At 48.8% G+C, this 26,522-nt stretch overlaps 1 protein-coding gene across 1 annotated transcript; it reads right to left on the reverse strand.

The window, feature by feature from the left end:
* On the reverse strand, nucleotides 1-26,522 carry LOC144374824 (uncharacterized). Its single transcript, XM_078037587.1, has 6 exons — nucleotides 26,331-26,522; nucleotides 24,619-24,964; nucleotides 3,106-3,200; nucleotides 1,380-1,453; nucleotides 647-849; nucleotides 1-525 (listed from the first exon to the last, which is right to left on the reverse strand). Exons 1-6 carry the CDS (start codon nucleotides 26,520-26,522, stop codon nucleotides 482-484), a joined length of 954 nt encoding a protein of 317 aa, XP_077893713.1. The 3' UTR covers nucleotides 1-481.

A 26,522-nucleotide genomic window follows, 5' to 3' on the forward strand; every position in this document is an offset into this window, starting at 1 on the left:
TGAAGAGAAACACAAATGGCATCATGTTTATTTCAAGATGTGTGTTCAGATATATGCACATGGCCCTTTCCCTGACACAATTTACATACACACACATAGAATCATACAATTACGTAAATTCACAAGTAAGCAGGGCAGTGGACGGAGGGAGGATTCAGCACCTTCTCATCACCACCACCCCACATCATGATCTTGACCCACTAGGTGCTGCAAACCCTCTGGATTTGCTATTGGGGGAAAATGACTACTTTTATGCAGGTGAATCGATGAACAATGGGGACTCGGTGGAAGCCTGTAGCAGTGAGATGCTACATCAGTCCCTGAGCATCCTTCCTCAGTCAGATCCTAGAACCAAGGCTTTACATCCAACAGGGATGCTGGAGGAAAGCATTCACACTGGGCAGGTGAAACACCGCCTGAGACCTGGCTGATAGAACTGTAAAGGAGCCAGTGCTTGGGGAGTCTCACCTTGCCTAGAGACTCAGCAGCCTTTGAGTAGCACCACCAGCACACGCTCGCCATCTGCTGGGCATGAAGGGGAAGTTCCATCAAACTCTGGTCCTGCTGGTGGCACAGCTTGCCCAGCAGGGCAGGATTCAGCCCTCTCTGTTCCTGCACACTTTGTGTTCCCAAAGTGCCTACCTACCTGTTTGCTTGTTAGCCCAGGAATAAGGTGGCACAGCTTTCGAGTGGTCAAAGGAGGACTTTCCAAATATGCTCAGCTCAATCCTAAGCACATGCAGATCTTGTTTATTGAAAAGCAGATTCTTAATCCATGTGCTTGCTGCGTGAGGTGGGGCACAGATTTTGCTTGTTGAACAAGCTCCCAGCGATGCTGATGCTGCTGGTCTGTGGACCATATTTTGAGTCGCAAGACTTTTAGCTCCTTGTTGGAACCCCAGTGACTCAACATCCCTATCACTACTCGGTGACCTGTCGAAGCTTAGCTTTCTTGCTGCTGGGAAGCCTTTTGTTCTACTTCCAGTTGAATCTGAGAACAGCTAGCAATAATGAAATAACTACCACTTAGATACCAGTAATATGCACCTGTCTCAGAGCTAAACACTCAGACATTGTCTAATTCAATCTTTCCCCAAAGTTTCCTTTTATAAAGTAAGTGTTCCTATCCCCATTACATAGATAAGAAAATTGAGATCCAAAAAAGGTATGTCACATGGCCAGTAACTGGCAGATCTCATGTCCAAACTGAGGTCTGAGCTCCTCTGATTCCAAAGCCTGTGCCTAACCAGCCAGTCCCCAGCCTCCCATCAGAAAGCTTGGTGACTTTGTCTTGATTTAGTTCTGCTTGTTATATGAGGGTCTTTCCACCAACCCTCCCTCTTCAGCCTTAATTGTCCCACTTCCTGCTGTACCCTCACCCTGAGCTTGCTCGGTTGTAGTCCACTGGCTGGCAGAAGTAGTTACAGTCAGCCAGAAGCAAGGTGGCCATGAACTGGAAGGGAAAGGGAAAAAGCAAATTATCGAGTCATAAGGCCACTCCACCATGAGATCAGACACCAGGGCCCATGAGGCTGATTCTGGATTTGGTCATGTTCCCCACAGCACTGTCCCCCTCCAACCCCTAGTGATACTGGGTTAGATTTTGCTAACCCATACTATTCCCTGAAGTGGATAGATCAGAGACAGCATTTGCACAAATCTCATTAGTCTCTATTTTTTTTTATGTGAGTAAACCATAGACCACAGATATGACTCCCCACATGTGAGATACTAAGTTAGGCAGTGAAGGGCCAGGGTGAACCCAAGGCCATCCACACATGTGCCCTGCCTCCAAGGAGCTCAGAGCCCCACAAAGAATGGAGGAAATAATCCTAATCTTTAAGGTTGTTACTACAGAAAGACAGAGGGTGTTCTGGAAGTCAGCAGAGATGCAAGAGTGAAGAGGCCTTTGGCAAATGGAGGGGAAGGAGAGATGGTTTTATGGTGGTGCTTGGCCTTGGGTCCTAACCCTGTGTGCTGGTGAGAGGATCAGTGGGAGGATTCCTACCCAGAGGAAGCAACTACAGCGACTGAGGGAGAGTCGTGTGGTCTAGTGAAGGGCCTGAGAGTTGTGTTAAGGAGCTTAGATTTGATTACTTATTGACTCGTTTGGTAGTGTTGTACTAATCACTTCTCCACACCATTCACAGGGACAAAACAAGGCAGATAAAAAATCCCCTGCCTCCAGGCTTTAAATTCTGCTCTTACAGGCAAAGGCAGCTCCTAAGTGCTTTAAGAAGGAAGTTGATAAGGGTGTGGCAGTGTTTGAAGTATGGGGGTGGGAGGCAGCAGAATATACTGTCATCACAATTTACAAGTTTCCCAGGACAAGTCTCCTGTCTGGCAAGTTATTTCTCACTTAATACCAGACATTCGGCTGGGCCTGCCTTTACAAACAGGAGTAGGACCCAGCCCTTTCCTTTGATGGACTTGCCATTGGGGAGGAGACAAACATGCCAGCCAGGCTCTCAGGGTGGGAGAAGAAGCACTGATCTGTGGTGTTGTGAATTTGTGTGGTGTAAATACTGCCGGGGATGACTTAAAGCTATTTAGCAAGACATCCCTGAACATGGACTTGGGAAGAGACCCACCAACCAGCGCTCCGCAGCTGGTGGAGTGGGCTCCAGCGGCCCGCTGCTGAGGTTAGAGGCCTGTAGCGAGAGTGTGGAAACCCAGCAGGAAGCTAATAGCCAGGCCTGGGAGAGAGAGGAAAGGCTTGCAGAGAGGAGACCACTGACCTGAGTTTAAAGGCTGTGTGGGCATTTGTCAGGGGGCCAGGGGAGAAGGGCAGCTGGGGTTGAAAGACTGGTAGAAAGACAGCGATGAGCCCAGCTCTGGGGGCCTGACCACACCCCTGTATGAGGAGGGAGGCCGGTGAGGACCTCTGCTCCTCTATTTAAGAAAATAGAGGACAGAAGTTGGTAACAGGGATGGAGAAGTGAAAGACCAACAGAATCCCAGCCCCTGCCTATGTCCCCGCCTAGGCTTTGGAACTTTTTGTGTCAGAAGCTCATGGCTTTATTTATCCTTTGGGCTCCCCAAGGAGTAACAGATGCTGGAACTCTGCAGAAAGCGCTGATCAGACTTACCTCATAAAACATATACCTTGAAAGAAGCACCAGGTCCAAGTTGTAGGCAATAAAGGGTTCTGTCAGCTCCAGAGAGTCCCATCAGGATGTGGAGCAGGAGCCCACCATCACCTGAAGGAGGCAGAGAACAACAAAGAGGGTGACAGGGAGCAGCCTGGGCACCAGGAACCAGGAATTTGTTTGTGAATCTCAAGAAGCAAAGGGGAGAGGTCACAGGCAGACTGGCCACCCACCTGCCCCGAGCCCTCCCATCAGCCAGCTCCAAGGCCCATTCATCCCCACCTCTTGTTTCCCAAGCATCTGACATTAAGGCTGTGGCAGGTGAGAAAAATGAAACCTTTCATTACACGATACCATCTCCTACCTCCACGACCTAAAGCCCAGGTATTTTTATTCCAAAGCTTTCCAGGGTACTGTCATCGTGAACACCTGTAAGTAGAAGCAAAATCTGGGTCTTGTCCAAAATCACCACCCCTTATACTTACTATTACCCACTGAGGGCCTGTAGAACCTGGTTCCTCAGTCTCCCCAGCCTGACCACCAGCCTCAGGGTCACCCCTCCATTCTTGCCTTCAAATGTTGACTATGACCACCCACCATCCACCACTGGGGAGACCCCATGGGCCACACTGGTATCACACCTCACACCCTTCCCTCCTTTATTTGGAATTTCTGGCCCCCGGCTGTGGCCTCTGAATTGCAGGGCCCAAGGGACAGAGATGAAGATACTGTGCATCAAGCCACAGACCGAGGGCACGAAGGTCTCCTAGTTTCCCTTTTCCTCTTCTCTCTTGCTCTGTGGGTCCAGATCTTTCTGAGCATCCCTGGCTTCTCCCACCTCTCACTGAGCCCAGCCACACCCAGCCCTTCAGAGCCTAACTTACTCCTGAGGCTCCTCCCGGGCTCCTCGGGGTCTCCTCTGGTCAGTGACTGAAGATGCTCTGGCTTCTCGGGGTCTTGCAGGCTGCTGCCGTCTGAGTGAAGAGTCCTCTGGGCTCCAGGGTACAGAGCTGACCTAAGGGCAGCCTCACCTGCCAGAAGCTCTCTACTCCTGTGCTCTGACCTGCTGTCAGCCCCAGCCCCTACACACACACACAAACACACACACACACACACACACACACACACACACACATGCACAACCACACACATCCATGTCCATTCCCTCCTGGCTGGGCACTCTGCCCTTCTCACAGCCCAAGGGAGAAAGAGAATAAAAGGCACCCAGGAGTGGGAGGTAGCCACTAATAGGGCAAGGGATGATGGCGGCAGCTCTCAAGAGGGGACAGGAGGAACTCAGGTGGTCAGTACTATGGGGAGGTGACCTCAGAACACATGGCCTCACACTCCTCCCTCTTACCAAAGACACTTCTATCCGAGGAACACTATGCACTGGGACGTCACCTGCATCCCCAGGTTCGGCCACCCCCTATCACCTAAAGTTTAAGTCTTCCTCCTTTTTCTGTCACCCTTTTCCATATGGTGAAGTGTTATCACCTTTCTGAGCCTTCTGAGTCCTCTGCAAGCCCCCTCCCCACCACACTCTCCAATCGCTGATGGTCTAAAGGAGTACTGGGGTGACTGGAAACCCCAGGAACAACCCTCTCCTTCCCAGCCCCCTTCACCAAACTGCACCACTGAGAAATGATTAAAATGATTTGTCCAAATAGCCTCTCTCAGGTAACACCCTTCCCTGGCTTTATAAGAGATGAGGGAAAGAAACCATTTTAGAAGCCAGACTGCTGAATAAAGGAGTCCCAGCAGCCCCCACGTGAAATCGGACTCCACAATAATTCAAGGGCAGCTCCTAGAACCAGCTTCTTTAGAATACAGTGCCTTGTTTTCACCTTCTTTTAAATTTTTTTTTTCAGTTGTAGATGGACACGATACCTTTGTTTTGTTTATTTATTTTTAGTAGTTGGACACAATACCTTTATTTTAGTTATTTATTTTTTATTTGGTGCTGAGGATGGACCCCAGAGCCTCACACATGTTAGGCAAGTGCTGTACCACTGAGCTACAACCCCAGCCCCTTGGTTTCCCCTTCTGACATGATGGCACCCTGTGGTCCTGCTAAGACTTATAAAGTCATTTGTATGTAAGCCCCAGATCACAAGCTCAGAGCCAGAAGGATTAAGAGACTGGGAAACTCTTAGGAAGAAAGCATTCGCTGACCACCCTCTCACCCAGCAGACACCCTCTGGACTTACAGATCATATAGACTAGGAAGGAGTTTGCTATAAACATCCCACAACCATAAATTAAGATTGGACCTGGATGCCTCCAGAGTTCGTCTTCCCCAGCAAAACAGCAAAAGGCACAGAAGCCGCCCCACCCCGTCCTTGCCCAACCAACCACATTCACAGAACTCACTGCAGCACAAATCCCTGGCCATCTGCTGAGTGAACAAGCCCCCTGTAGGGTCCTGAAGTTAAATAGGATACCTACTGGAGGGCCAGGAATTATATGTGCAAAAACTGGTACTGCAAGGAATCACACACTTCCACACCCATAACAACAGCCAGTGTTGATTACATCATCACCCTGTGTCATACATGATTCTAAACCCACATACACACTAGTGTATTTTATGCTCACAACAACCCTGCAAGGTAGGTACTATTGACACTCCCTTCTACTAATGAAGAAACCGAGGTACAGAAAGAGTAAGTAGCTTGTTCAGTATCACGCAGCTAATAAGTAAGGGCCAGGGTTCAAACTGAGGCAGTCTGGTTCCAGAGCCCATATGCTTAACAAGGATAGTACCCACTGAACTCTCTCTTCAATCTCTTGACATCATAATTTGTTTTATTTGGATTTAAAGAATCAAAGGGCAGTTTGATGCACATGAAAAGGAAGTCCCAATTTACCAGATCAAAGTAAAAATATTCTTGCTGGTTCTTACTACAATGTTATAAAGTAGCAATAAAAATCTTTCCTTCCTTCTGCCCACCCCCCCAGCTCCTCCCTCTCTCCCTCTTTCTTTCCTGATGTCCATCCATTCACCTAGAACAGAGAGGGGTTTGCAGACCCTTGGGATCGAGCAGTTCCTATGTAGGGAATGAGAGGTCTAGAAAATTGGCCAGTACCCAGCCCCATAGGAACTTTAAACAAAGTCCCTACTCTCCATTGGATTTTAGAAGAGCATCGCTACTCTGTAAACAATGTTGAAAACAGCCACTCTTGATAATGAAAATGAGCTGGGCGGTATCTGGCTCGCATTGATAAGTGCCAACAAGGAGGAAAGTAGTCCTCACCAGGCCCTTCTCTTTCTCCACCCAGGAGTGCCACCAGGGCACCACCCTCTGCCCCCACAGATCCTCTTGATCAAAACCCAGGGAAGTGTCTATCAAAATCAGGAAGGGCTGTGCCTCTCAGGGTTAAAGGTGCAGCCTCTATGGTCTCATAATTTTCAGGTATTGATCTCTTCTTTAACTTCACTATATTCTTCACTCAATGTGTTCCTCTCACATAATTTAGTTCTTCCTTTGTTTCATTATTATTGTTGTAAGCTGCATCAAAATATTTAGAAAGGGACATGTGGGTAGCTGTCAAAATAAATAAACACATAGCTCTACAAGTATATTTTGAGCACCTACTAAATTTTGCTGTGGATCAAGTGGCTTATCCAGAGCCAAACCAGTAAGAGGGGTGAGGTCAGGTCATGCACAGACACCAGCTCCTCCAACAGCCCCCAGTACCCAGCTCTCTTGTGAATAGTCTGCTGAATGGTTCTGCTCATTTCATAAAAGTCCCTTAAGCAAATTTCCAATCACAACTCTGGACAGCTATTTCCCAGACTGAGGAAGTTACCCCTGAGTAGAATCTTCCAGAAGACCAGAGGAGGAGAACTGTGTGTGTGTGTGTATGTGTGTGCACGCGTGCGCGCGCGTGTGTGTGCGCATTTATGTTTGCAACAAAATTTTCTTCAAATAACTATGCTTATTTCTCTCTATGTACCTTGATCAGTTCCAATCCCCCAGCTGTACCCTCTTCTCTCCATTTCTTGATGGTGATGTCTTTCTTTAGAAATCAGTGAAAATGGGCAATAGAGCTAGAACCTGAGGGTCCTGGATGGTCCTGCTGGGAAGCAGGGGAGTGGAGGTCTGGCGCTGTGGGAAAAGGAAAGGGTGCTCTTTGGGTGCCAGGGTGGGAGCCACCCACTGTGGGGTCCCGGGAGGGGTGTTTCAGGATGCAAGAAGCAAGCCTGATCTCCTCTCTGCCCCGATGCAGCCCCAGTCTGCCAGTCAGCCGCTTTCTCCCTGGACCGCAGTAAACCTGGCAGATTGCACATCATCACAGGCCTCCTTCACCAGGTGCGGGGAGGAAGCAGCCTCAGACTTTAGTGGGTCACAATCCGCGAGCAGAAAGCTCATCTTGGGTCTGTTCCTGTTTTGCCTCTAGATGCTCCCAGGTCTTGATGCAGCGTGGGGAAGGTGCAGGGACCAGGCTGCGGGCACCCTCCCCCCCCCACCCAGTTAGCCAAGATGAGAGAGTGACTGTAAGGACTGCAGATAAGTGCCTCCCCCAGCATCCCGGCCAGCCTCACAGATGCCACAGTGGTCTTTGTGTGAGGTGGGCTATTACTAACCAGGATAACTAAATCATTCATTTCATTAGCAACAGAGTTTTGCAGATAATTGTGCAAGAGGCAATTATCAGTCATGCACATTCCAGGAAGGAGTGTGGTTGGCTGATTTTCAACAGAGCTGCCAGGGGAAATATGAGACATGGCTGAAACCACCGTGGGGCTCTCACCCCAAGATGAGCTGCTCTTCAAAGCTTGTGGCTTTATGGCTTTGAGCTGAGAGAGGAAGAGTGACAGACAGGAAAGCTGAGAGATGCAGAGAGAGAGAGAGAGAGGGAGAGAGAGGAGATCAGGCTTGCTTCTGGCACAAACGTTCCCAGGTGACCTTGATATTTCTTTCCTGTCTAGAAGAATAACCAACAACCAAAACCCATCATCCTTCATCTCTGCCCCTGTGGCTTTCACAGGCCTGCCTTAGCCATCTTCCTAAAACACTGATTTGATGAGGGAATGGAAAAAAATGTTAATTGTCTGTAGGCTTCAAGTGCAGCACAGAACAGTGCCCAAATTCTCCTTGATTACATCAACATATAATGGGATAAATAAAATGCAGTATATTCGTACACTGGAAGACTACTCAGTCATTAAAAAGGAATGAAGAGCTGATACATGCTACCATGTGGATGAACTTGGAAAATACTCTGCTAAATGAAAGAAGTCAACCACAAAAATCACATATTATATGATTCCATTTATACAAAGTGTCCAGAATGAACAGATCTAAAGAGACAGAAAGTAGATTAGTGGTTGCCAGGAACTGGAGGGAAGAAGAAGGGAGGAAATTGGGTGTGACTGCTAGTGGGCATGAGGTTTGTTTTTGAAGTGATGAAGATGTTCTAGTATTGGTTAGTGATGATGGTCACATCAATCCGAATATACAAAAAGCCACTGAATTACATACTATAAAAGATGATCTTTATGGTTTATGAATTAAAAATGTCTTCTCTGAACCCAAGGCACAGGACACGGTGAAGGCTGCACTTAGCAGAGCAGGGAGAGCTCTCTGTTCCTGGGCACAGGCTCACAGCACTGTCCCCAAAATAGGACTCAACAGACCCCAATGAAGCTCAAGTCTTGGGGTCCCTTCCAGAGGATCGTGGAGCCAGTCAGCACACAAAACTAGCACTTATTGCAAGTTGGAAGGAGAGAGAAAGCACTCATTCTCTCTAACACTCCTCCCATGCGTTGGATAATCAGATTAGCTCAGAATCCTGAATGGCCCTTCTCCCCAGGCCTGTCCTCAATCACTCATGAGTGAAGGTCCTGGGGCTCTCAGTGTATTGCCACACAGACTGGCAAGTTTCCCCCAAGGGCTGGGCCAAGAAAATGCCCAATGAGATGTTTCTTTATTATTTGAACTCACTCCCACATCTCCAAATCCTGTCACTGTCTGATAAATCACTTGTCCAAAACGAATATTTTCTTAAGCATAGATTCCATGCTTACCTGTAAATTTCACAGTATTATATAAATGCTATTGGAGCATCTCTGAAACCACAACTATGATTATCCTCAAGGCACATTGGATGCAATTCCAGGAACTGTTGCTCTGTGCTGCAGGGAACAGACATTTACAGAGGGATGAAGCATACATTGGTGGCTCTGGTGAATAGGATAATATGGACTGGTGTGTGTGGTTTTAGATAAATGTGCTAAATGATTGGTTCTCGTTCCTCACAGCCACCCCTCGAGTGCCTCTCTGGCTCCGTTGCTCCATCTGAAGAGTGAGGGAAAATACTCGCTGGCAGAATTCTCTAGAACATGACTCACTTCTTCCATCACTGAAACTTTACCGTTGAGAAATGTTCTGATTATTATGATTTTCTTCTGCCTATTTATTTTATTTATTCTTATTTTATTTGGCTGTTTATTGAACTGAATTGGGAACAGAAGGAAAACTACCAATAAAGTCACTTTATCATTTTTGAGTATTTCTAAAGACCAATCTGGGGAAGAAAGGAGTTCAGCATCAAGAACAAAGTTTGGGGTCGTCTGTGGACTTGGGTCCCTACAACCCTGGCTGGTGGGACAGGAGCAGGCCCATGGTGTGAAGGGAGCATGGGTCAGAAGGACTTGGCCCCAGGTTTGTCACTCACGTACCCAGCAGTCCTGGGGAGATCCTGTTCAGGGCCTCCGTTCTCTACCGATGAAAGGAAGCATCTAGAACAGGTGACCTGCTCTAGGCTCCAGGCTGTCTTGCATCAGGGAAGCATTTGTTGACTCCACACCTACCAACCAAGAGGACAAAGTTTCGGAGCACTGAGTGGCTTTCCTCTCGTGTGTCACCTGTATGTAGAGGCAGCAGCAGGCTTACTGCTGAGATCTGTTGGGTACATACAGAAGAGGTGTGAGGATCTCATCTTCACCGAGGTCCCAGTTGCTTTGGTGGATAACACTATCTACACATGTCTGAGGAGGGCAATCTGGGTGGGGACATGGGTGCATGTGGCCCAGGGATGCTGGGGGCTTAGTCAGGTTGCCTAGGACAACCCAGAAAACCCAGGTTCACAGAGGACCTCTGCCAGGGCTATAGGGCGAGTAGCATCACAGGGTCCTTCTGAGCTGTATGGCCATCTTCTTCCAATGGTCAAGCCAGGGCTGCTTAGCACCAGAACTTTCTCTCCCTCCCTAAAAGTACCCATTAAAATGCAATCCTCTGTGTCCTCCTCCCCAGCCTCCCACCATTCTGCTTTCTGCTCTATGAGCTTGATGACTCCAGGTACTTCACCTAGCTGGAACCACATGGTGCTTACCCTTTAATACCTGGCTTATTTAACTTAGCAAATATCCTCAAAGTCCATCCATGTTGTATAGAGTGTCAGTATGTCCTTTCTTTTTAAGACTGAAAAATATTCCATTGTATGTACACACACACACACACACACACACACACAAACACACACCATGTACACAACACTTTCTTAATCCTTTCATCTATTGATGGATATTCGGTTGATTCCATATCTTCACTAATATGAATAAAGCTGCAAAGGACATAGGAGTGGACATCTCTCTTTGTCATCATTTCCTTTGGCTATTACCCAAAATTGGATTGTTGGATCATATGATAGTTCTGGCTTTAATCTTTTGAAGAGACTCCATAGTGTTCTCCATGATAGTTGTACCAATTTGCATTCCCACCAACAGAACCCAAGGGTTACCTTCTCTCTGTGTCCACTCCAATTTTTGTTAGTTTCTGTCTTTGATGATGGTCATTCTCGTAGATGGAAGGTGATAACTCATGTGGTTTTGATTTGCAGATCTCTGATGATTAGTGATGTTGACTGTTTTGTTGTTGTAGTTCATTGATCTCTTGGCTACTGTAAGTCTTCTTTTGAGAAATATCTAATAAGGTTCTGTGCTCATTTTTTAATCAGATTATGTTTTCTTACTATTGAGTTGTTCAATTCCTTTTATATTTTAGATACTAATCCATTATTAAACGTCCGCTTTAGAAATATTTTCCTTTATTTTTCAGGTTGTCTCTTTCACTCTGTTGGTTGCTTTTTTTAATTTTGTTTTATTGTTTATTTATTTTTTTCTGTGCAGAATTTTTTTTAGTTTGATGCAATCCCATTGGATCTGTAGATCACTTTGGGTGATGGAGACATTTTTCACAGTATTATTACTTCCAATGACACAGGACACTTTCCCATTTGTGTTTTATAATAATTTTCAGTATACAGATCCTTCACTTCCTTGGTTAAATTTATTCCTAAGTATTTTATTTACTCAGGTCTTCTCCCTTTTATTCTTGGGCTAGGTAAAGGTTCATCTACTTCCTTTATCTTTTCAAACAACCAAATCTTAGCTTCATTGTTCTTTCCCATTGTTTTCTACTTTTTTCAATGATCTCTTTTCTGATATTTATTATTTCCTTCCCTTGGCTAACTTAGGGCTGGGTTTTTCTCTTTTTCCTTGTTTCTGTAGGTGTATGATTAAGTTGCTGGTTAGTGATGCTTTTGTTGCATCTCATAAGTTTTGGTGTGTTCTGTTTTTATTTTCTTTGTCTTAAAATGTCATTTTTATTACCCTTTTGATTTCCCTTTTTAAATTATTTACCTATTTTTTTTTTGGATGTGCAGTGCTTAGAATCAAACCTGGTCCTCACTAGGGAAGCACCACCCCTGATCCTCCTTTTGATTTCTTCTTTGCCCCACTGGTAGTCCAGAAGGACATCTTTTGATTTCCACGTTTGTGGACTTTAACTTTTCTGCCATTATTGACTTCTAGTTTCATTCCAATGTGGTTGGGAAAAATACTTGATAGGATTTCAATCTTCCTAAATGGGTTAAGAATTGTTTTGTGGTCTCATATATGATCTATCCTGGAGAATGTTCTGTGTGCACTAGAAAAGAATATGTGTTCTGCTGTGGTTGAATAGAACGCTCTGAGTTTGCTAGGTCCATTTGATCTATAATGTTAACTCCATGCTTTCTTTATTGATTTTCTGTCTGGATATTCTATCCATTATTGAAACTGGAGAATTGAAGTCTCCTATTATTATTGCATTGCTATCTATCTCTTTCTTCTATTCTGCTAATATATTCTTTATATATTTAGTGACTCCAATGTTGGGCACATATATTTATGACTTTATCATTCTATAATGACTTTTTTTTTTCTCTTGCAACAGTTTTTGTCTTAAAATCTGTTTTCTCTGATGTAAGTGCACTCACTTCTGTTCTCTTTTGGTTACTATTTCGTGGAATATCCTTTTCCATTTCTTCACTTTCAGCCAGTTGTGTATCCTCAAGACTGAAGTGAGTCTCTTGTAGGAATCATACTGTTGGATCCTGTTTTTTAAATATCCACTCAGCCCTTCTGTCAAACTTCTGAGGCTAGATCAGCAGGAACTGTCCAGCACTGAGACTGACTGGGGCTCTCCTTCACCCCCACGCAGGGCACCTCTCTCCATAGTGAATGGCACAAGCTATGGAGAGGTTACAAGGATAATGTGAATCCACCTTCCCTTCCTCTCTAATGTGTCTCTTCCTATCCAGGCCTTGTAATCCCTCACCTGGATTCTTAGCTCTTGTGAAGGAATTTCTGTGTCTGGATGGTTGTTCAAATTCAAGTTTCAGTGATGGAAAGAGTGCTGCAAAGTCATCATCACCATCTTGCTGAGACCATTCCTTGTTGCCTGGCATGATCACCCACATGATCCCACTACCTAGAACCACACATACTTGGTAGACACTCCAGTAAAGCTTGCTGATTGAATGAATCCAGGTGATGACTCTATTTATTGTCTTACCTTGGATTTGTACTGGGTCATGCTGCTGGGCGTTCAGCAAGCTTAGCTGGGAGCAGCCAATGCCTTTCCCTCTATGGCCACTAGGGGGGCAGATGTGTCATGTGTTCAGACAACACCAGTTGGTTTGGCGCCGCCTATAAAGTCACCTTGGGTGTCTGGGCAGAACAGAATACTAAATGGCTCTGTCAGGATCCGTCTACCTCACAGGTCACCATAGAGGTACGAGGTGCAGAAAGGGCATAAAATGCAAGTCCTGTATGCTCATGCTGAGTGCGAAGGGTGAAACTAGAGTGGGCTCCCTTTCTCTGCTGCCCCTGCAGTGGGGATCCCAAGTCATGTCACCTTTGGGAAGATAGGCTTGGGATCTGCTTCCTCCATTTCACTCCCCAAAGTGAAAGAGGCAAGGATTCCTTACTAGAAAATTGCCAAAAAGTAGCAACAGGCCTGAGCAGTGGAACAGAAGGAAAAGGACCCCTTTGGGGGCCCATGAGTGGGTAGGGGTCAGGATAGGCAGGGCCAGGGCCAAGCTGAGCTTGTGTGTGAATCCTTGTCCCATCTCAGCTGATCCTCCAGGCACCTCTGGGAGGTGAGAATCATTAGTCCAAATTTTCACATCAGGAAACTGAGGGTCAGACTGGTTAGGAAACTAGTCCAGAGTCTCACAGCTGACATGGGACCAAGCCAGGCCTCCAGCACAGGGTAGGCTGGTTTCACAGTTTCTGCCCTGCTCCCCGTAGGACTGCCAATCAAGAGGAGACCAAGGCTTTGGAAATGAGCAAACTCTGGTGGTCTGGGGGAAGGTAGTGGAACCCCCAGGGGAGATCCTGGTTCACTGCTAAACATCCCTCAAATCTCATGTAATTCTCATAGACAGTCAGCAGAGGTGGGCAACTTAATCAAGGAAATAAGGAAAGTCAAGGAAACAGGAGTGGTCAGGTAAAGTGCACTGCCCAGGGCTGACCACTCATAAGCAATAAAATCTAGTGACTTTTTTTACTGGGGGTCAAGCAATGGAGGAGAACACATGCCATCCATCTCCTGAGTCCCAGGGGCACTAGACATGCTCAGGACTTCTCTGTTTCTTACTCTGGTTCCTCCTGTGTACGGTGGGAGGCAGTCACCTCCACTACCCTTCACCTGGTCTTCAAGATGCCAATTAGCCTGCTCCACTCAGGCCTCGAATGAAAAGGTTAGAGACATAAAGAAAACCAAACTGTGGGCCTAAAAAAAGAAGGGTGTAAATTCTGAGGTTTTTTTTTTTTTTTCAAGGATTTTGATAGAACATGAGGGCTTTTTGGTAGTGGATTTTGTTTTGTTTTGTTTTGTTTTTTGCAGTGGGGAGGCACAGGGTACTGGGGATTGAACTCAGGGGCACTTGACCACTAAACCACATCCCCAGCCCTATTTTGTATTTTTTTAAATTTTTTAAAATTTTTTTAATATTTATTTTTTAGTTGTAGTTGGGCATAATATCTTTATTTTATTTATTTATTTTTATGTGGTGCTGAGGACTGAACCCAGGGCCTCACACATTCTAGGTGAGTGCTCTATCACTGAGCCACAACCCCAGCCCCCCTATTTTGTATTTTATTTAAAGACAGGGTCTCACTGTGTTGCTTAGCACCTCACTTTTGCTGAGTCTGGCTTTGAACTCATGATCCTCAGCCTCCTGAGCTTCTGGGATTACAGGAGTGCAGCACTGCACCCGGTGAACAATGAGTTTTCATAGAACAAATGCTAAGTATTTTCCTTTTTTCTTCTTTCCTCCTCAACCCCTACTCATTTTGATTCCAGGAAACAAACAGAATCAGCCGAGCGCTGGCCCCATGCTAGGCAGGGGTGAGGCCAGGGGTGGGGAAGCTGGGCCCCCGGATGGGAAGAGCAGCAGCACACAGGTTAGGTGAGAGTGAGGGTCATGCTGGGACACGTTCTTTCCACTTGGTAGCTATGAGTGACCTCAATATTGGGACGAGGCTGTCTGAGGAAAAGTCTCCCATGTCCACCATGGGCTCCTGGTCGGAGAAAGTGACAGGGCACCTGGAGCCACAGAGTCCTCACTTTCTTAGGGCCAGGTTTATGTTTCCAGGTGATGAGATGGCGATGGGGCTCCATCTCCCTGTGCCAGTTCCCTTCCTGTGGGCTCACACGGGGAAGGGACAGGTGGCAAGGGACCGTGTCCTCCTGCCCCATTAACTGACAGGCATCTCTCCTGGATAAGAAAACATGGATTTCTTTATCTGAAGCACATGCTCGGACCCCTGCCTGCTCAAGCCAGCACCACTGCTTCTCCTACTGCACCTGCAAGAAAGCTTTCTTCAGCTGATTCTCCTTCTCTAAGGCTCTCAGAGGTCTCCAAGAGTCCTCCTGATCACAGAGGTCAGCAGCTCCCAGCCCTATTCTCCCTAATTAACTGGAAAAGGGAAGATCAGGTCATCACGGATCAGATGGTCAGGAGCACACAGGTATCCCACTTCTCGGATCCAGGTCTTGCTCCTGAGACAGAGGTTACTGCATTTTAAGGATGGGTTTTCATTTTAAACTTTAACACAAAATTGTCCTTTGTGTAATGGCTCGGATGGGAGGTGTCTCCCAAAAGTTGCTGACACGTAGTGGGTGCCCCCAACACAGCAGCGCTCAGGAACCTCCACAGGTGCAGGCTGTTGTTGCTCCCAAGTGTGATGATCTGTGATCCTCCTTCTCTTGCCAGAGGATTCTCTGACCCTGACAGAAGCAGTGCCAGCCTCTGATGTGGGGAAGAGGGGAAGAGAATGCAGATGGGAACAGGGTAGAGCCATCAGTGTGACCCCTTGAAGGCCCTTCAGCATATGAAATCAGTAGCCAATTAGAAAACTAAGCTTCAGGTGGCTTCTGATGGGGCTGGACGCAGATGATAGGTACTCTGCTTCCTGTGTGTTATGGCTTGGGTGTGAGGGGTCCCCCAAAGGCTCCCAGGCGAGGCAGTGTGAGAGGGTTCAGAGGGAAATTACGGGGTTGTGAGAGCCTTAACCCAGTCAGTGAGTTAATCCCCTGGTGGGATTCACCGAGTGGGAACTAGAGGCAGGCGGGGATGTCTAGAGGAGGTGGAAATTGGAGGGCGTGGCTTTGGTATATATTTGTATCTGGAGAGTAGAGACCTTGCTCTCTCTGCTTCCTGGTCATCATGGGAGCTGCCTTCCTCTGCCCTACTCTTGTGCCTTGGTGGTCAACCTCGCCTGGAGCCCCGAATGGAATGGAACCTGGTGTCTATGGACTGAGACCTCTATAACGGTGAGCCTCCAAGTAAACTTTTCCTCCTCTACAATTGTTCTGGTCAGGATCTTTTAGTCACAGCAGGAAAAAAAAAACCTGACTAAAACACTTTGTGACCCAAAGCTTCAGACCACTGCCACCAAAACTCTGTCTACCCCAGAGGTCATGGAGGGCAAAGAGCACCAGGCCTGATACCATGAGAGGGGTTCCAGACAGGGGAAGGGAGCTCACAGCAGAACCTGGGCATCTTCCCAGGGGCTCTGTGGATGGTGCCCCTGGTGCTGGGCATCAGCTGCCTCAGCAGGCAGCCCTGGGGCTGTGCTGTGGAGAGCCAGGGCTGAGAGGTGGATGTTGTTCCTCCAAGGGCTCCTGTGTTGAAAACTCAGACCCCAGGTGACAGTATTGAGAGGGGTCTGGTGGGAGGTCCAGGGTCAAAAGTGATTAAGGGATCTCCCAGGGAATTCTGATTACTTTGTTTTTCCCCATTGATTCTTTTTAATTATACATGACAATAGAATCCACTTTGACATGATTATAAAAGCATGGGATATATCTTGTTCTAATTCCAACCCCAGTACCTCTTCTTTTCCTTCCCTCTCTCCACCCCTGGCTCCCTTCCCTATATTGATCTTTCTGCCATTTACCCATAGTTTGTTTTTAATTAATTTCTTATGGATGTACTCACTGTCTGATTAGTACTTGTGAGAGGATTGTTATAAAAGCTGAGCATTACCCCCATCCTACCTCTGTCTGGCTCGTTTTGAGATGTGATCCTCTCCTGCTCCCACCCCACATATGCTCCCATGGCCTGCCAAGGGGACTTCACCAGAGTCTGCTTTGTGCTGCTTGGACTTTCAACTCTAAAACTGTGGACTTAGTAAACCTCTCTTCTTTATAAAATTATCCTTCCTCAGGTATTTTATTCTGGCAATGAAAAGCTGACCAATACAACCAAGTTCTAGAGGTGAAACTTATTTGCCTGGCCCAGAGTGTACCTGGGATGCATGGAGTTTTGATGAAGCATACAAGTTCTACACTTCTTCACCCCAAAGTCAGAGAGAAAGAGGTCCAACCAATCTCCAGACCTAAGCAAACAATTTCTCCTAAGGAGCCTCATCTATAGCAATAGGAAATGCCCATGGGTGACCTGCTCAAGTGATTCTATGACATTTAGCACTGGTATGTAAGTTGTCCACAAAATGACCCCAACTATGATAGGCTACTTTGGAAGTCTGAAACTCATCAACACTTGACAAGCACACTTTGAATGTATCCAAGGAGAGAATGGCAGGTTCCTTGAGTCATGAAAACTTAAGTGAGTCTCATCCTCAGGGATTTCTTAGAGTGGCCATTGTGTGAGCTCACCCAACGTCTTGTTCTCTCTCCTCCCTGCCTCAGGTGCATAACCCTCCTCACCCTAGAATGTTCAGGTGGGAGGAGGCCTTGTTTAATTCCCTCATATCCCATGCACACCCAGACAGGGCAGGGGCCAGGCTCAAAAGTTCACACAGGACTCAGAGTCGGAGAAGAGATGGGAGCATAATCCTGCTCTCCCCAGACACACTCTTCTGACCTGTCAATTCCCATCTTTCCTTTTCTGTCTCCCTTTACTTCCACCTCTACCTCCTGACCTCCACTGAAGTGGTCTTTCCTCTTCCTTCCAAAAAGCATGAGAACGGAAGGACATAAAGAAGCAGACAAATAAAAAGATGGGGAGAGGAATCAAATTAACATTTTATATAAAATGTGCCATTCCACATCAGAGCAAATCCCTAAAAGATGGAAAATGTATTGCCTTTCTGTTCTGCATGAAATGATTGAGGGTGCTGTGGAAGGAAGAGTGAAGACGTTCCAGACCCTCCGCCACTGTTTGTCTCCTGCATCACATGTGTGTGCAGATATATACTCATGAAGCACGAGGCTGGGGGAAGTCAATTGACCTATGTCTTCCCCAGAGAGAGACCTTCAGAGTATCACTCATGGAAGCAAAGGACTTATAACTGTTGCAGGAAGGTATAAGCCCAGCCTCCAGGGTCACATAATAAAACTCCATTATAAACAGATTTTAGGAAGACAAAGCCCAGAGAAGTGAAGACACTTGCCTAAAGCCATCAGAGGAAGTTAGTTCCAAATCCTAGGATAGAAATCTGCTCTCCATGTACTGTCCAATGGAGTGATTAGTACAGTTTAGGTATGATTTTTCCCGTGTTTTCCACTGGTGGGCACCAAAATCTTTAAAATAAAATGAAAACAGAGTGGAAAAGACAGAGTAGAATAGAATAGAATAGAATAGAATGAGGTAGATGAAATTAGAAGGCAGGATAAGTGTTATTTCCCAAAGCATGTGTTTCACATGTATGCCCATGTGGGCACATGGACACACATGTATATTCACTCACATGTACACAGGTGTGTGCCCTCTGTGTCAATGGATCTGCATCACAAAACATTTGAAGGCTACTAGTTTAGCCTGGAGGTAAAGTATATAGCCCTGGTTCAAATCCTGGTTCTCAGTAAACTTTTGGACAATTGATTTTACCTTTCTGAAATTTGGCTTTCTATAAATTGAGGATAGTGATAGAGTCTATCTAACAAGATGCAGGAAGTGGACAGACACAATCCATGTAAGGTGTGAATCCAGTTCAGGACACCATGACATTGTGACACTGTAAATGCCAACTATTAAATACACACAGGCTGGTGTAGATGTGCGTGTGGGCATAGACATGGGATGTCCAGGTAGGTGTGAACAAAGGGGTAGGTGTAGGGAATGTATCTACACATGCATATAAAGGATCCAAACTCCAAGTGAAACAAAAGACCCCAGCAGTCGGTCCCCATAAAGACGCCAGCTATGTGGGAGGAATCAGTGATACTAAAAGAGACACCTGTCCACGAGTAGGGTCCGCACCTGAAACCCATCATTCCACCATCCGTGTTCAAGTGCTGCCTGGTGCCTACTTATATAAGTGTGTTTAAAGGGTTGGTTCCCTCCACAGGAGAATGGGCAGTTTGGGGGTCACCTGATCAAGAAGGGGAGAAGGGGAGATCCTGAAGATGAATCTCGCCTCCTTACTTACTTTGCAGGGCTTAGGGGTCACTGTCTTCCTCCATTAGCTGCTTTCTCCCAGGACAGCTGGAGAAACGAGGGACTGGGGAATTTGCTGCCTTGGGAGACCCGCAAGGGGGAGAGCTGAAGGGCAAGGATGCTGCTGCTGTTGCTGCTCCGTGGTATTTATCTATTTTCTGTTCACGAGTAAACTCTCAGCCCCCTGAGGAAGGATGGAGTTGGGGGAAGGATGCGGAGCTTGGAATCTTTTGCATCCAGGGACATGAGTGGGATTTTATATTTAGCGGATGACTCACCTCCAAGCTCATTAGTCACTGCCTCCCAGCTCCATTCTGGCAGGCGGGATGCTGGGGAGCTCAGTGGGGTGAGATCAGACAGGATGTTGGGAGAAAGAGTGAGAGAGCTCCGGGGGGAAGAGACTGGGAGACCCAAAGGAGAGGAAGGGAGATTAGGGCCCCAGAGCTGAAAGCACAGAGAAAGTCAGACTCAGCAGAGAAGTTCCAGGGCAGCAGGGGACATGGGCTCAGCATGGCCTCATGCACCCCGCCCCAGGGGAGGGAGAGAAGATGAGGGCAAGGCCCAGGACACCTGGATCATTTCCAGCCCTCCAAGTGGTCATCTCTCGCTCTGCAGGATGTTCATGTGCTCAGGCCTCCTCTATGGGCTGCCCACAGCAATGACTGTCTAGTGGACAGTCTAGCACAGTGTAGTGGCCAGAGCAGAGTGTCCCTAGGCTGAAACTGGGTCAGAGGCTTAAACAGGGCAGATAAAGACAGCATTGTGAAGGATGCTCTGTGTCATGAGAGGGAAAGGAACCTGTGGGGTTTAGGGCCAAGGATCTCAGCATGGACTCGGGCCACCTGTGTCAGAAGACCTGGAGAATTCCAGCACCTTGAAGTGCTAGCCCCCATCCAGGCCCTGTTCCACCTGACTTCCTCTGGGCGGGTCCAGAGACGCTGCCCTCACGGAGTGCAGGTGCTTCTCAGGCATATTCAGGGGCAAACCCCAGGTCTACTGCTGCATTGCAGCCTCCAGAGGCTCAACTTCTAGTGGACGTGGGATGGGAGCAAGCTGATGGGCTTCTCTGAGCCTCAGTTTACCATGAGAAATGTGAGGTGCCCATTTGAAAAGGATTGTTTGGATTTTTTCAATAAAGGAAAGGAATATAAAGTTAGCTTATTGTGTTTTTTTTTTTCTCCAGAAGAAATCTACATACTTCTTCACAGAACGGGGTCAGGCCACGGGAGAGAAAAAACAAACCCGACCAGATCCCCAGCTTCAGCAATGGCAGATGTTGTCCTGAAGCAGACTCCCTTTCTCACTACGGCCCTCATGGTAGGTATCTCACTGCCAAGGACAGGAGAAAGAGGCTGAGCTGTATCCATGGCTGGGCAGCCATCACTAACTGTCAGGACTCGAATTCAGGCCCAGAGCCCACATGTGACAGCCCTTCCAACCATCACTTCCCTCTGTACTAGATTCCTCCAGGTCACTTAACAGACCTACCAGGCCCTTGCAAATATAGTCAGGTATCAGCTTTGCCCTCAGGCCAGCGCCTCTTCGTTCTCCCTTCTATCCATCATGCCCCTAATTTTGAAAAGGCTCCTTTAGGTTCTCCCTGGACTTTTGGCTCATTTCCTTTAATTCCTGGAGCTTTGTAAAGCTTTATAAAGTTTCTTCCTGACATTCGTGGCTTTCCTGGACTCTGGGCTCCTGAGAGCCAGGATTGTGACTTTTCACTTTTCTGCATTTGTCATAACTTAAAGATCTGTACCCAGAGAAATAGCCCTCATTGACAGGTAGACAAGCCAAGCATCGAGCGTTCTGGAAGGGCCCCAGCTAGAGCTACACATCCCACCTCAAGTCTTTGCTGCCTTCTGCTATCCGTAGAGGTGACTGGTGCTCCTCGTCTGCCAGGGGCGGCTGCTGGCAGGAAACGAGGGCTCACCCCTCGACACAAAGCGACAACATCCTTACTTACCCCAAACCTAGCAATGCAAGGAAACATGAGTAACCCGGTTACCAGACAGGTGCTGGCCATCCAAGTGGCTGAGGCGCGACTGTGGCCTGGCATGCGGCCGTCCTCCTACCTGCAAACGATAACCTTGCCCCTCGTGTTTTTAATGGTGTCCGCACCCATTGTGTCCTCACAATGGTACCCCAAGAAGCGGAGCAATCTGCCCCCCTTGGTAGGGAAGGTGCACAGACAGGGAGGGTGGCTGACCCAAGGTCACACAGCAAGTTGGTAGTTCAACAGGATTCAAACTTGGGCCCTGGACCTGTCCTCAGCTCCACCACTGGGAGTAAAGATGACCCGCAGCTCTCAGGCCCCCGCTGGGAATGGGCAGAGGGGAAGCTGGGCTGGTCTCCTTCCCCGGAGCCTGCCTGTCTGGCTCACGTCTCAAACATCCAGGTGATGGGTGCCTGTCCTGGCACTGTGCCCTGGCAGCCTCACACACCTCTCTGTGCCTGGTGTTGGGTGGTCTGAGGACAGCCTGAGGCAGGGGGTACAAAAAGCCACCTCATCCTCAGCCTGCACGGAGGTGAGGTGGGTCCACTGAGGGTTTTTTTCCTTTTTAATAATGTTATTATATTTTTATGCCTTTATTTTATTTATTTTGAGGTGGTGCTGAGGCTGGAACCCGGGGAGCGCTCCCCCAGTGGCCCCAGCCCAGCCCCTCCACTGAGTTTTAAGATCAGTGCTGACTCCCTGCCACGGGGGAGAGACCTGGTGGGGAGCAGAGCAGGAAGCAGCCCACACGGTCCGCCAAGGAGCCCCATCAGGACCCAGGGGCCAGGGGAACCTTGGCCACGCTGGAGGGGAAGGGCACTAGACTTCAGTGTCCACAGAGCAGGAGATCAGGGGCAAACGCTGTGGCAGTCCTGAATCGCCCCCACCTCAGGAATGACGGCCCAGGGACCCCTGTTTGGGGGAGAGATAAATGACAGAGGCCAAGGAAGCCTGGCATCAGCCCCACCCCAATCACAGGTGGTGTGTCAAGGACCCACCCTGGGGCCTCCACTCAGCCTGCTGCAGCCTGCTCTCTGCCCCTGCACCCCTCTACCTGTTTGCCCCCCTCTTCCCGGCTCCCTCACACACTTGCCAGGCCAGCTCCATCCTGGGATTTCAGAGTTCCATGTCACTCAGCTCCTATGTCACCCAGGTCCCCGAACTGGGATGAATTTTCCAATTCACATGCCACCTGCTCAGTGATGCCTTCTCTCATCTCTCCAGCCAGAAGTCAGCCCTCTCCTGGTGTGATACTGCCACCTCTCCTAAGGACATGCCACATAGCCTGAGGACCAGGTAGACATTGAAGGACTGCTCTCCTAACATGGTATTTCAGTTTTTTCTTCCCCTGCACAAGGTTTGGTATATAATAAGTGTTCAATAAATATCTGTTGAATGACATACAAAATATTATCTACATATCATTGTCCTCTTCTCCTCATATCATGATAGACATTAATCCTTCTTCTAGACTTTCAAACAGGTCAGACATTAGGTAGAACTTCCCAACCTGAGCTCAAGGTTGTAAAAGTAAGGAAACTAAGCTATATCCAAGCAAAACATTCTCACTTGGGTTATCTCAACCAATTTCCAAGTCATCCCTAGAAGATAAGACTTATCATCTCCTGTCATTGATGAGCCAAGTTGTAACCCAGGGAAAATGGTGCAACTTGACCAAAGTCCCTGTGGGGAAGTAGAGGAGCTGGAACTCGAACCCAGAACTGTTTGATGCCAGAATCTGGAATCTTCCTGATGGGCTGGGAGGCTTCTCAGATGTGAGGTTCTGGAAAGTGTCACCAAGGCAAGGTGGGGACCTCTCCCTCTTCCTCTTTATGATGGTTTTTAAGGAGGAAAAAAGACTTCCTTCCATGTAACTTAGGTCAGAGTGGGCTTGAAGGCACAATGGGTGACATGATCTCACAGACTTACCTTCTTTTATGACTCATATTTTAAGACTTTGAATCAAGTGCTGGTCCCCGGGTAATGCACCCTAACAGTGAAACTGACCAAGCAGAGCATTCCTGTGGGATTCTTAAATCAGAGGTAGGTGGAGTCCAAGACCGTGTCTGGGTGCTTTGGCAGGTAGAATAAAGCCACAGTTCTCTAAAGAGGTAGGTGGTGGTACACAGGAGGAAGATTCTAGTTGGTGCATAAGGAAGAAAATTCTAGAAGTGACTGACAGGGAAAGGGAGTTTGCAAGGAGTCTCTTGGAGCTGAGCAGAGCAGGGAGTGGTCCTGGGTAGTCACTGGGGGCTCTTCAGCTGTTCCCAATGTGCCCCTCAGTCTTGGCAGCAGCATCACAAGAGAAATAGAAGAGCTGCATCCCAGGGACTGGCATCCACCATCACTGGCACATGCTCTCCTGGGGCCTGACCTGATGCCTTGTGCCTACTGCAGAGGGCACAGAACCTGACTGGTAGGTGACAGAATCAGAGGTACTTGTCCCTTGGAAAAGGGCCAAAGAGAAGCAGGTGGCCTCTTCCTGGTGATGGAGAGGAAATCTCCAGGCCCTGGAGAGGTGACCAGAGGCCTTGGCTCTGGGCGGAGCCAACTTCCTCCAGACAAGGACCATGTTGGATCAGCCTGGACCAAAAGGATTTCCCTGACGGCTTCAGAGACCCCCATGAAACTTCCTCCCCTCAGTCCCACTTTTCTCTGGTGCCTCTGCCCATCCCTGCCAGCACCTGGCCCCTCCTCTGAAGACTTGCTGGGAGACGCTGGGGAGACCAGACCTCTGGACGTGGAGCCTCCAAGTGCCCCTGGTCTCTGACAGCCTCCAACCTGGCCTGGCCACAATCACCAACCCTTATGCCACAGCGGGATCAGCAGTCTCGGAGTGTCCCAGTCTAGCCCTGCGAATGCTCAAGGTGCAGCCACACACCACTTCCCAATGGAGCCCCAGAATGCCCCCAGCTTTCCGGACACTCAGGTCCAGGTGGATTCAGAGCCTCGGAATCACCACCACCCTCAAACCCGACCCAGCCCGCTGCCAAGGGTCTGCACGCCAAGCAGGGTGAAAGGACTTCCGGATGCCCCAAATCAGACCGCACCAAGGGTCCCCAAGCCGAACGGGCCACCGCGAGTCCTCCCCATCCAGCCCGGGCCAGCTGCCCAGAACCAAGCTCCGAGCGACCGGCCTCAGGCCATGAATCCAGCGCGGGGGCGTGGGGACCGGAGCGAGCCAAGCCCTGCCCGGGCGCCCTTCGGCTTCACGCTCCCGAGGGCCGAGCGGGGGCTGCACTGCAGCGGGCGACCAGCCCCCGCGAGTAGGGCGGGCCCAGGTGCCATCCGCGGCGGCCGGCGGAGACCCTCGAGGCTGGACCAGAACAGTGCACAGGCTAGAACCGCACTCACCATAGCGCGCGTGCTCAGCTCTGGCCCGGCTTGGGCTCCCGGCTCGCGGCTTCCAGCTGGCGGCTCCGGCTCGCGGCTTCCAGCTGGCGGCTCCGGCTCGCGGCTCCGGCTCCGACTCCGGCTCTGGGTCCCAGCCCGCTGCCCGGCTCCGACTCCGGCTCTGGCTCCCAGCGCGCTGCGCAGCTCGGACGGCGCGGCTAGTTGGTCCCAGCCGCGCGCCTAGCTCCTCAAGGGCGAGTGCGCGGCTCTGGCACCCACTCCCAGGAAGGCGGGGCCCGCCGCGGGCCAATGGCGGGGCGCAGGAGCCCGGGCCAGGCGGCGCAGAGTCCAGACCCGCCGAGACTGGCTTTGAGGGCAGGAGGAGTCGGGGAGAGGCTGTGTGGTGTCCGGTGCCGGGCGCAGGAATCTTGGCGACCTTTGTCTCCTGCCTGGCGCCTGCACTGGAGTATGACCCAGGGCTCTGCAGCTGCGTGTGTGTGTGTGTGTGTGTGTGTGTGTGTGTGTGTGTGTGTGAGAGAGAGAGAGAGAGAGAGAGAGAGAGAGAGAGAGAGAGAGAGAGAGAGAGAGAGAGAGAGAGAGAGAGAGAAAAGGGGGGAAGGGATGGATTCTGCATGCCTGTGTAGACAGAGTCTTGCTAAATTATTAAAGCTGGCCATGAACTTGTGATGCTTCTGCCTCAGCCTCTTCAGGTGTGTACCATCAGGCCTTGTTGAAAAACTGCTAGCTTTTTTTTTTTTTTTTTTTTTTTTTTTTTTTTTAGTACTGAGGATTAAACTCAGGGGCACTCAACCGCCGGGCCCCATCCCCAGCCGTATTTTGTATTTTATTTAGAGAAAGGGTCTCACTGAGTGGCTTAGTGCCTTGCTTTTGCTGAGGTTGGCTTTGAACTCAATCCTCCTGCCTCAGCCTCCCATGATACTAGGATTACTGGCGTGTACCCCTGTGCCTGGCCAAACTTATATCTCACTTTTTCTATATAGCAGGAAGAGAATGTAGAATATTGGCAATTTTGAGGGCATATAAGTGATTATTTGGATAATGAATAGTTACAGAATTTTGTGTGTGTGTGTGTGTGTGTGTGTGTGTGTGTACATGTGCTGGGGATGGAACCCAGTAGGTCTGACCACTGGGCTACATCCTCTTTAGAATCTGAATGAGCCCCAGGGACAAACACTATCTTGTAAGGGACATCTGTCCAGGGGCAGGGACCTCCAGCCTTCTTTCCTGAGATAGATAAGGGGATTTTAAGGTGGGGGTGGAGGAGGCCCCAATCCCTTTTGAAGCCTCCTCTTCGCATAGATCAGGGAAATCCGGGTGCTTGGGTGGGCAGAAGCCACCAGCTTTCTCCTAGGTCATGAGCCCGACACACCCCAAACCCCACTGTGTTTTGGAGGCACCTTCTCTGAGTCCAGCAAGCCCCAGAGGTAAGCCCTCCTGCAGGACTGCTTCTGTGACTCTTGCAGAAAGCCACGCCTCATCCTGGGGCGGACGTCACATCTGGGATGTGACCATGCCTGGGCCACCCTGGCCATCAGCTGCCCTGGATGACAGGTGTGTGCTGTTGGTGGCTTCTTTTCCTTCTGTTCAGAGGCAGACCACAGCTGATATGACATCTGATACTAGAGCCCTGCATCTTGCTGAGGTGGACATTAGGGTCTTGATTGATGTTGCCTAATGCAGACTGGAGAGCGGCCAGAGGGCTCTGCACTCACCAGGTGCTTTGAGCAGAGGAGCACCCCAAAGAGGAAACCCATGACCTCCACAAGAGGCTTTGCAGAGATCCAGGAAACCCAAGGGTCTTCCTCTTTGCTCAACCCTTTCAAGTCTCCCTCTGCAAGCTTTGGTTTTGACCCACCGCTAGACTCCTGCATCCAGCCACCACTCATTGATCCACTCTCAACCAT

Source organism: Ictidomys tridecemlineatus, unplaced genomic scaffold, assembly GCF_052094955.1.
Source record: "Ictidomys tridecemlineatus isolate mIctTri1 unplaced genomic scaffold, mIctTri1.hap1 Scaffold_90, whole genome shotgun sequence".
Taxonomy (NCBI): domain Eukaryota; kingdom Metazoa; phylum Chordata; class Mammalia; order Rodentia; family Sciuridae; genus Ictidomys; species Ictidomys tridecemlineatus.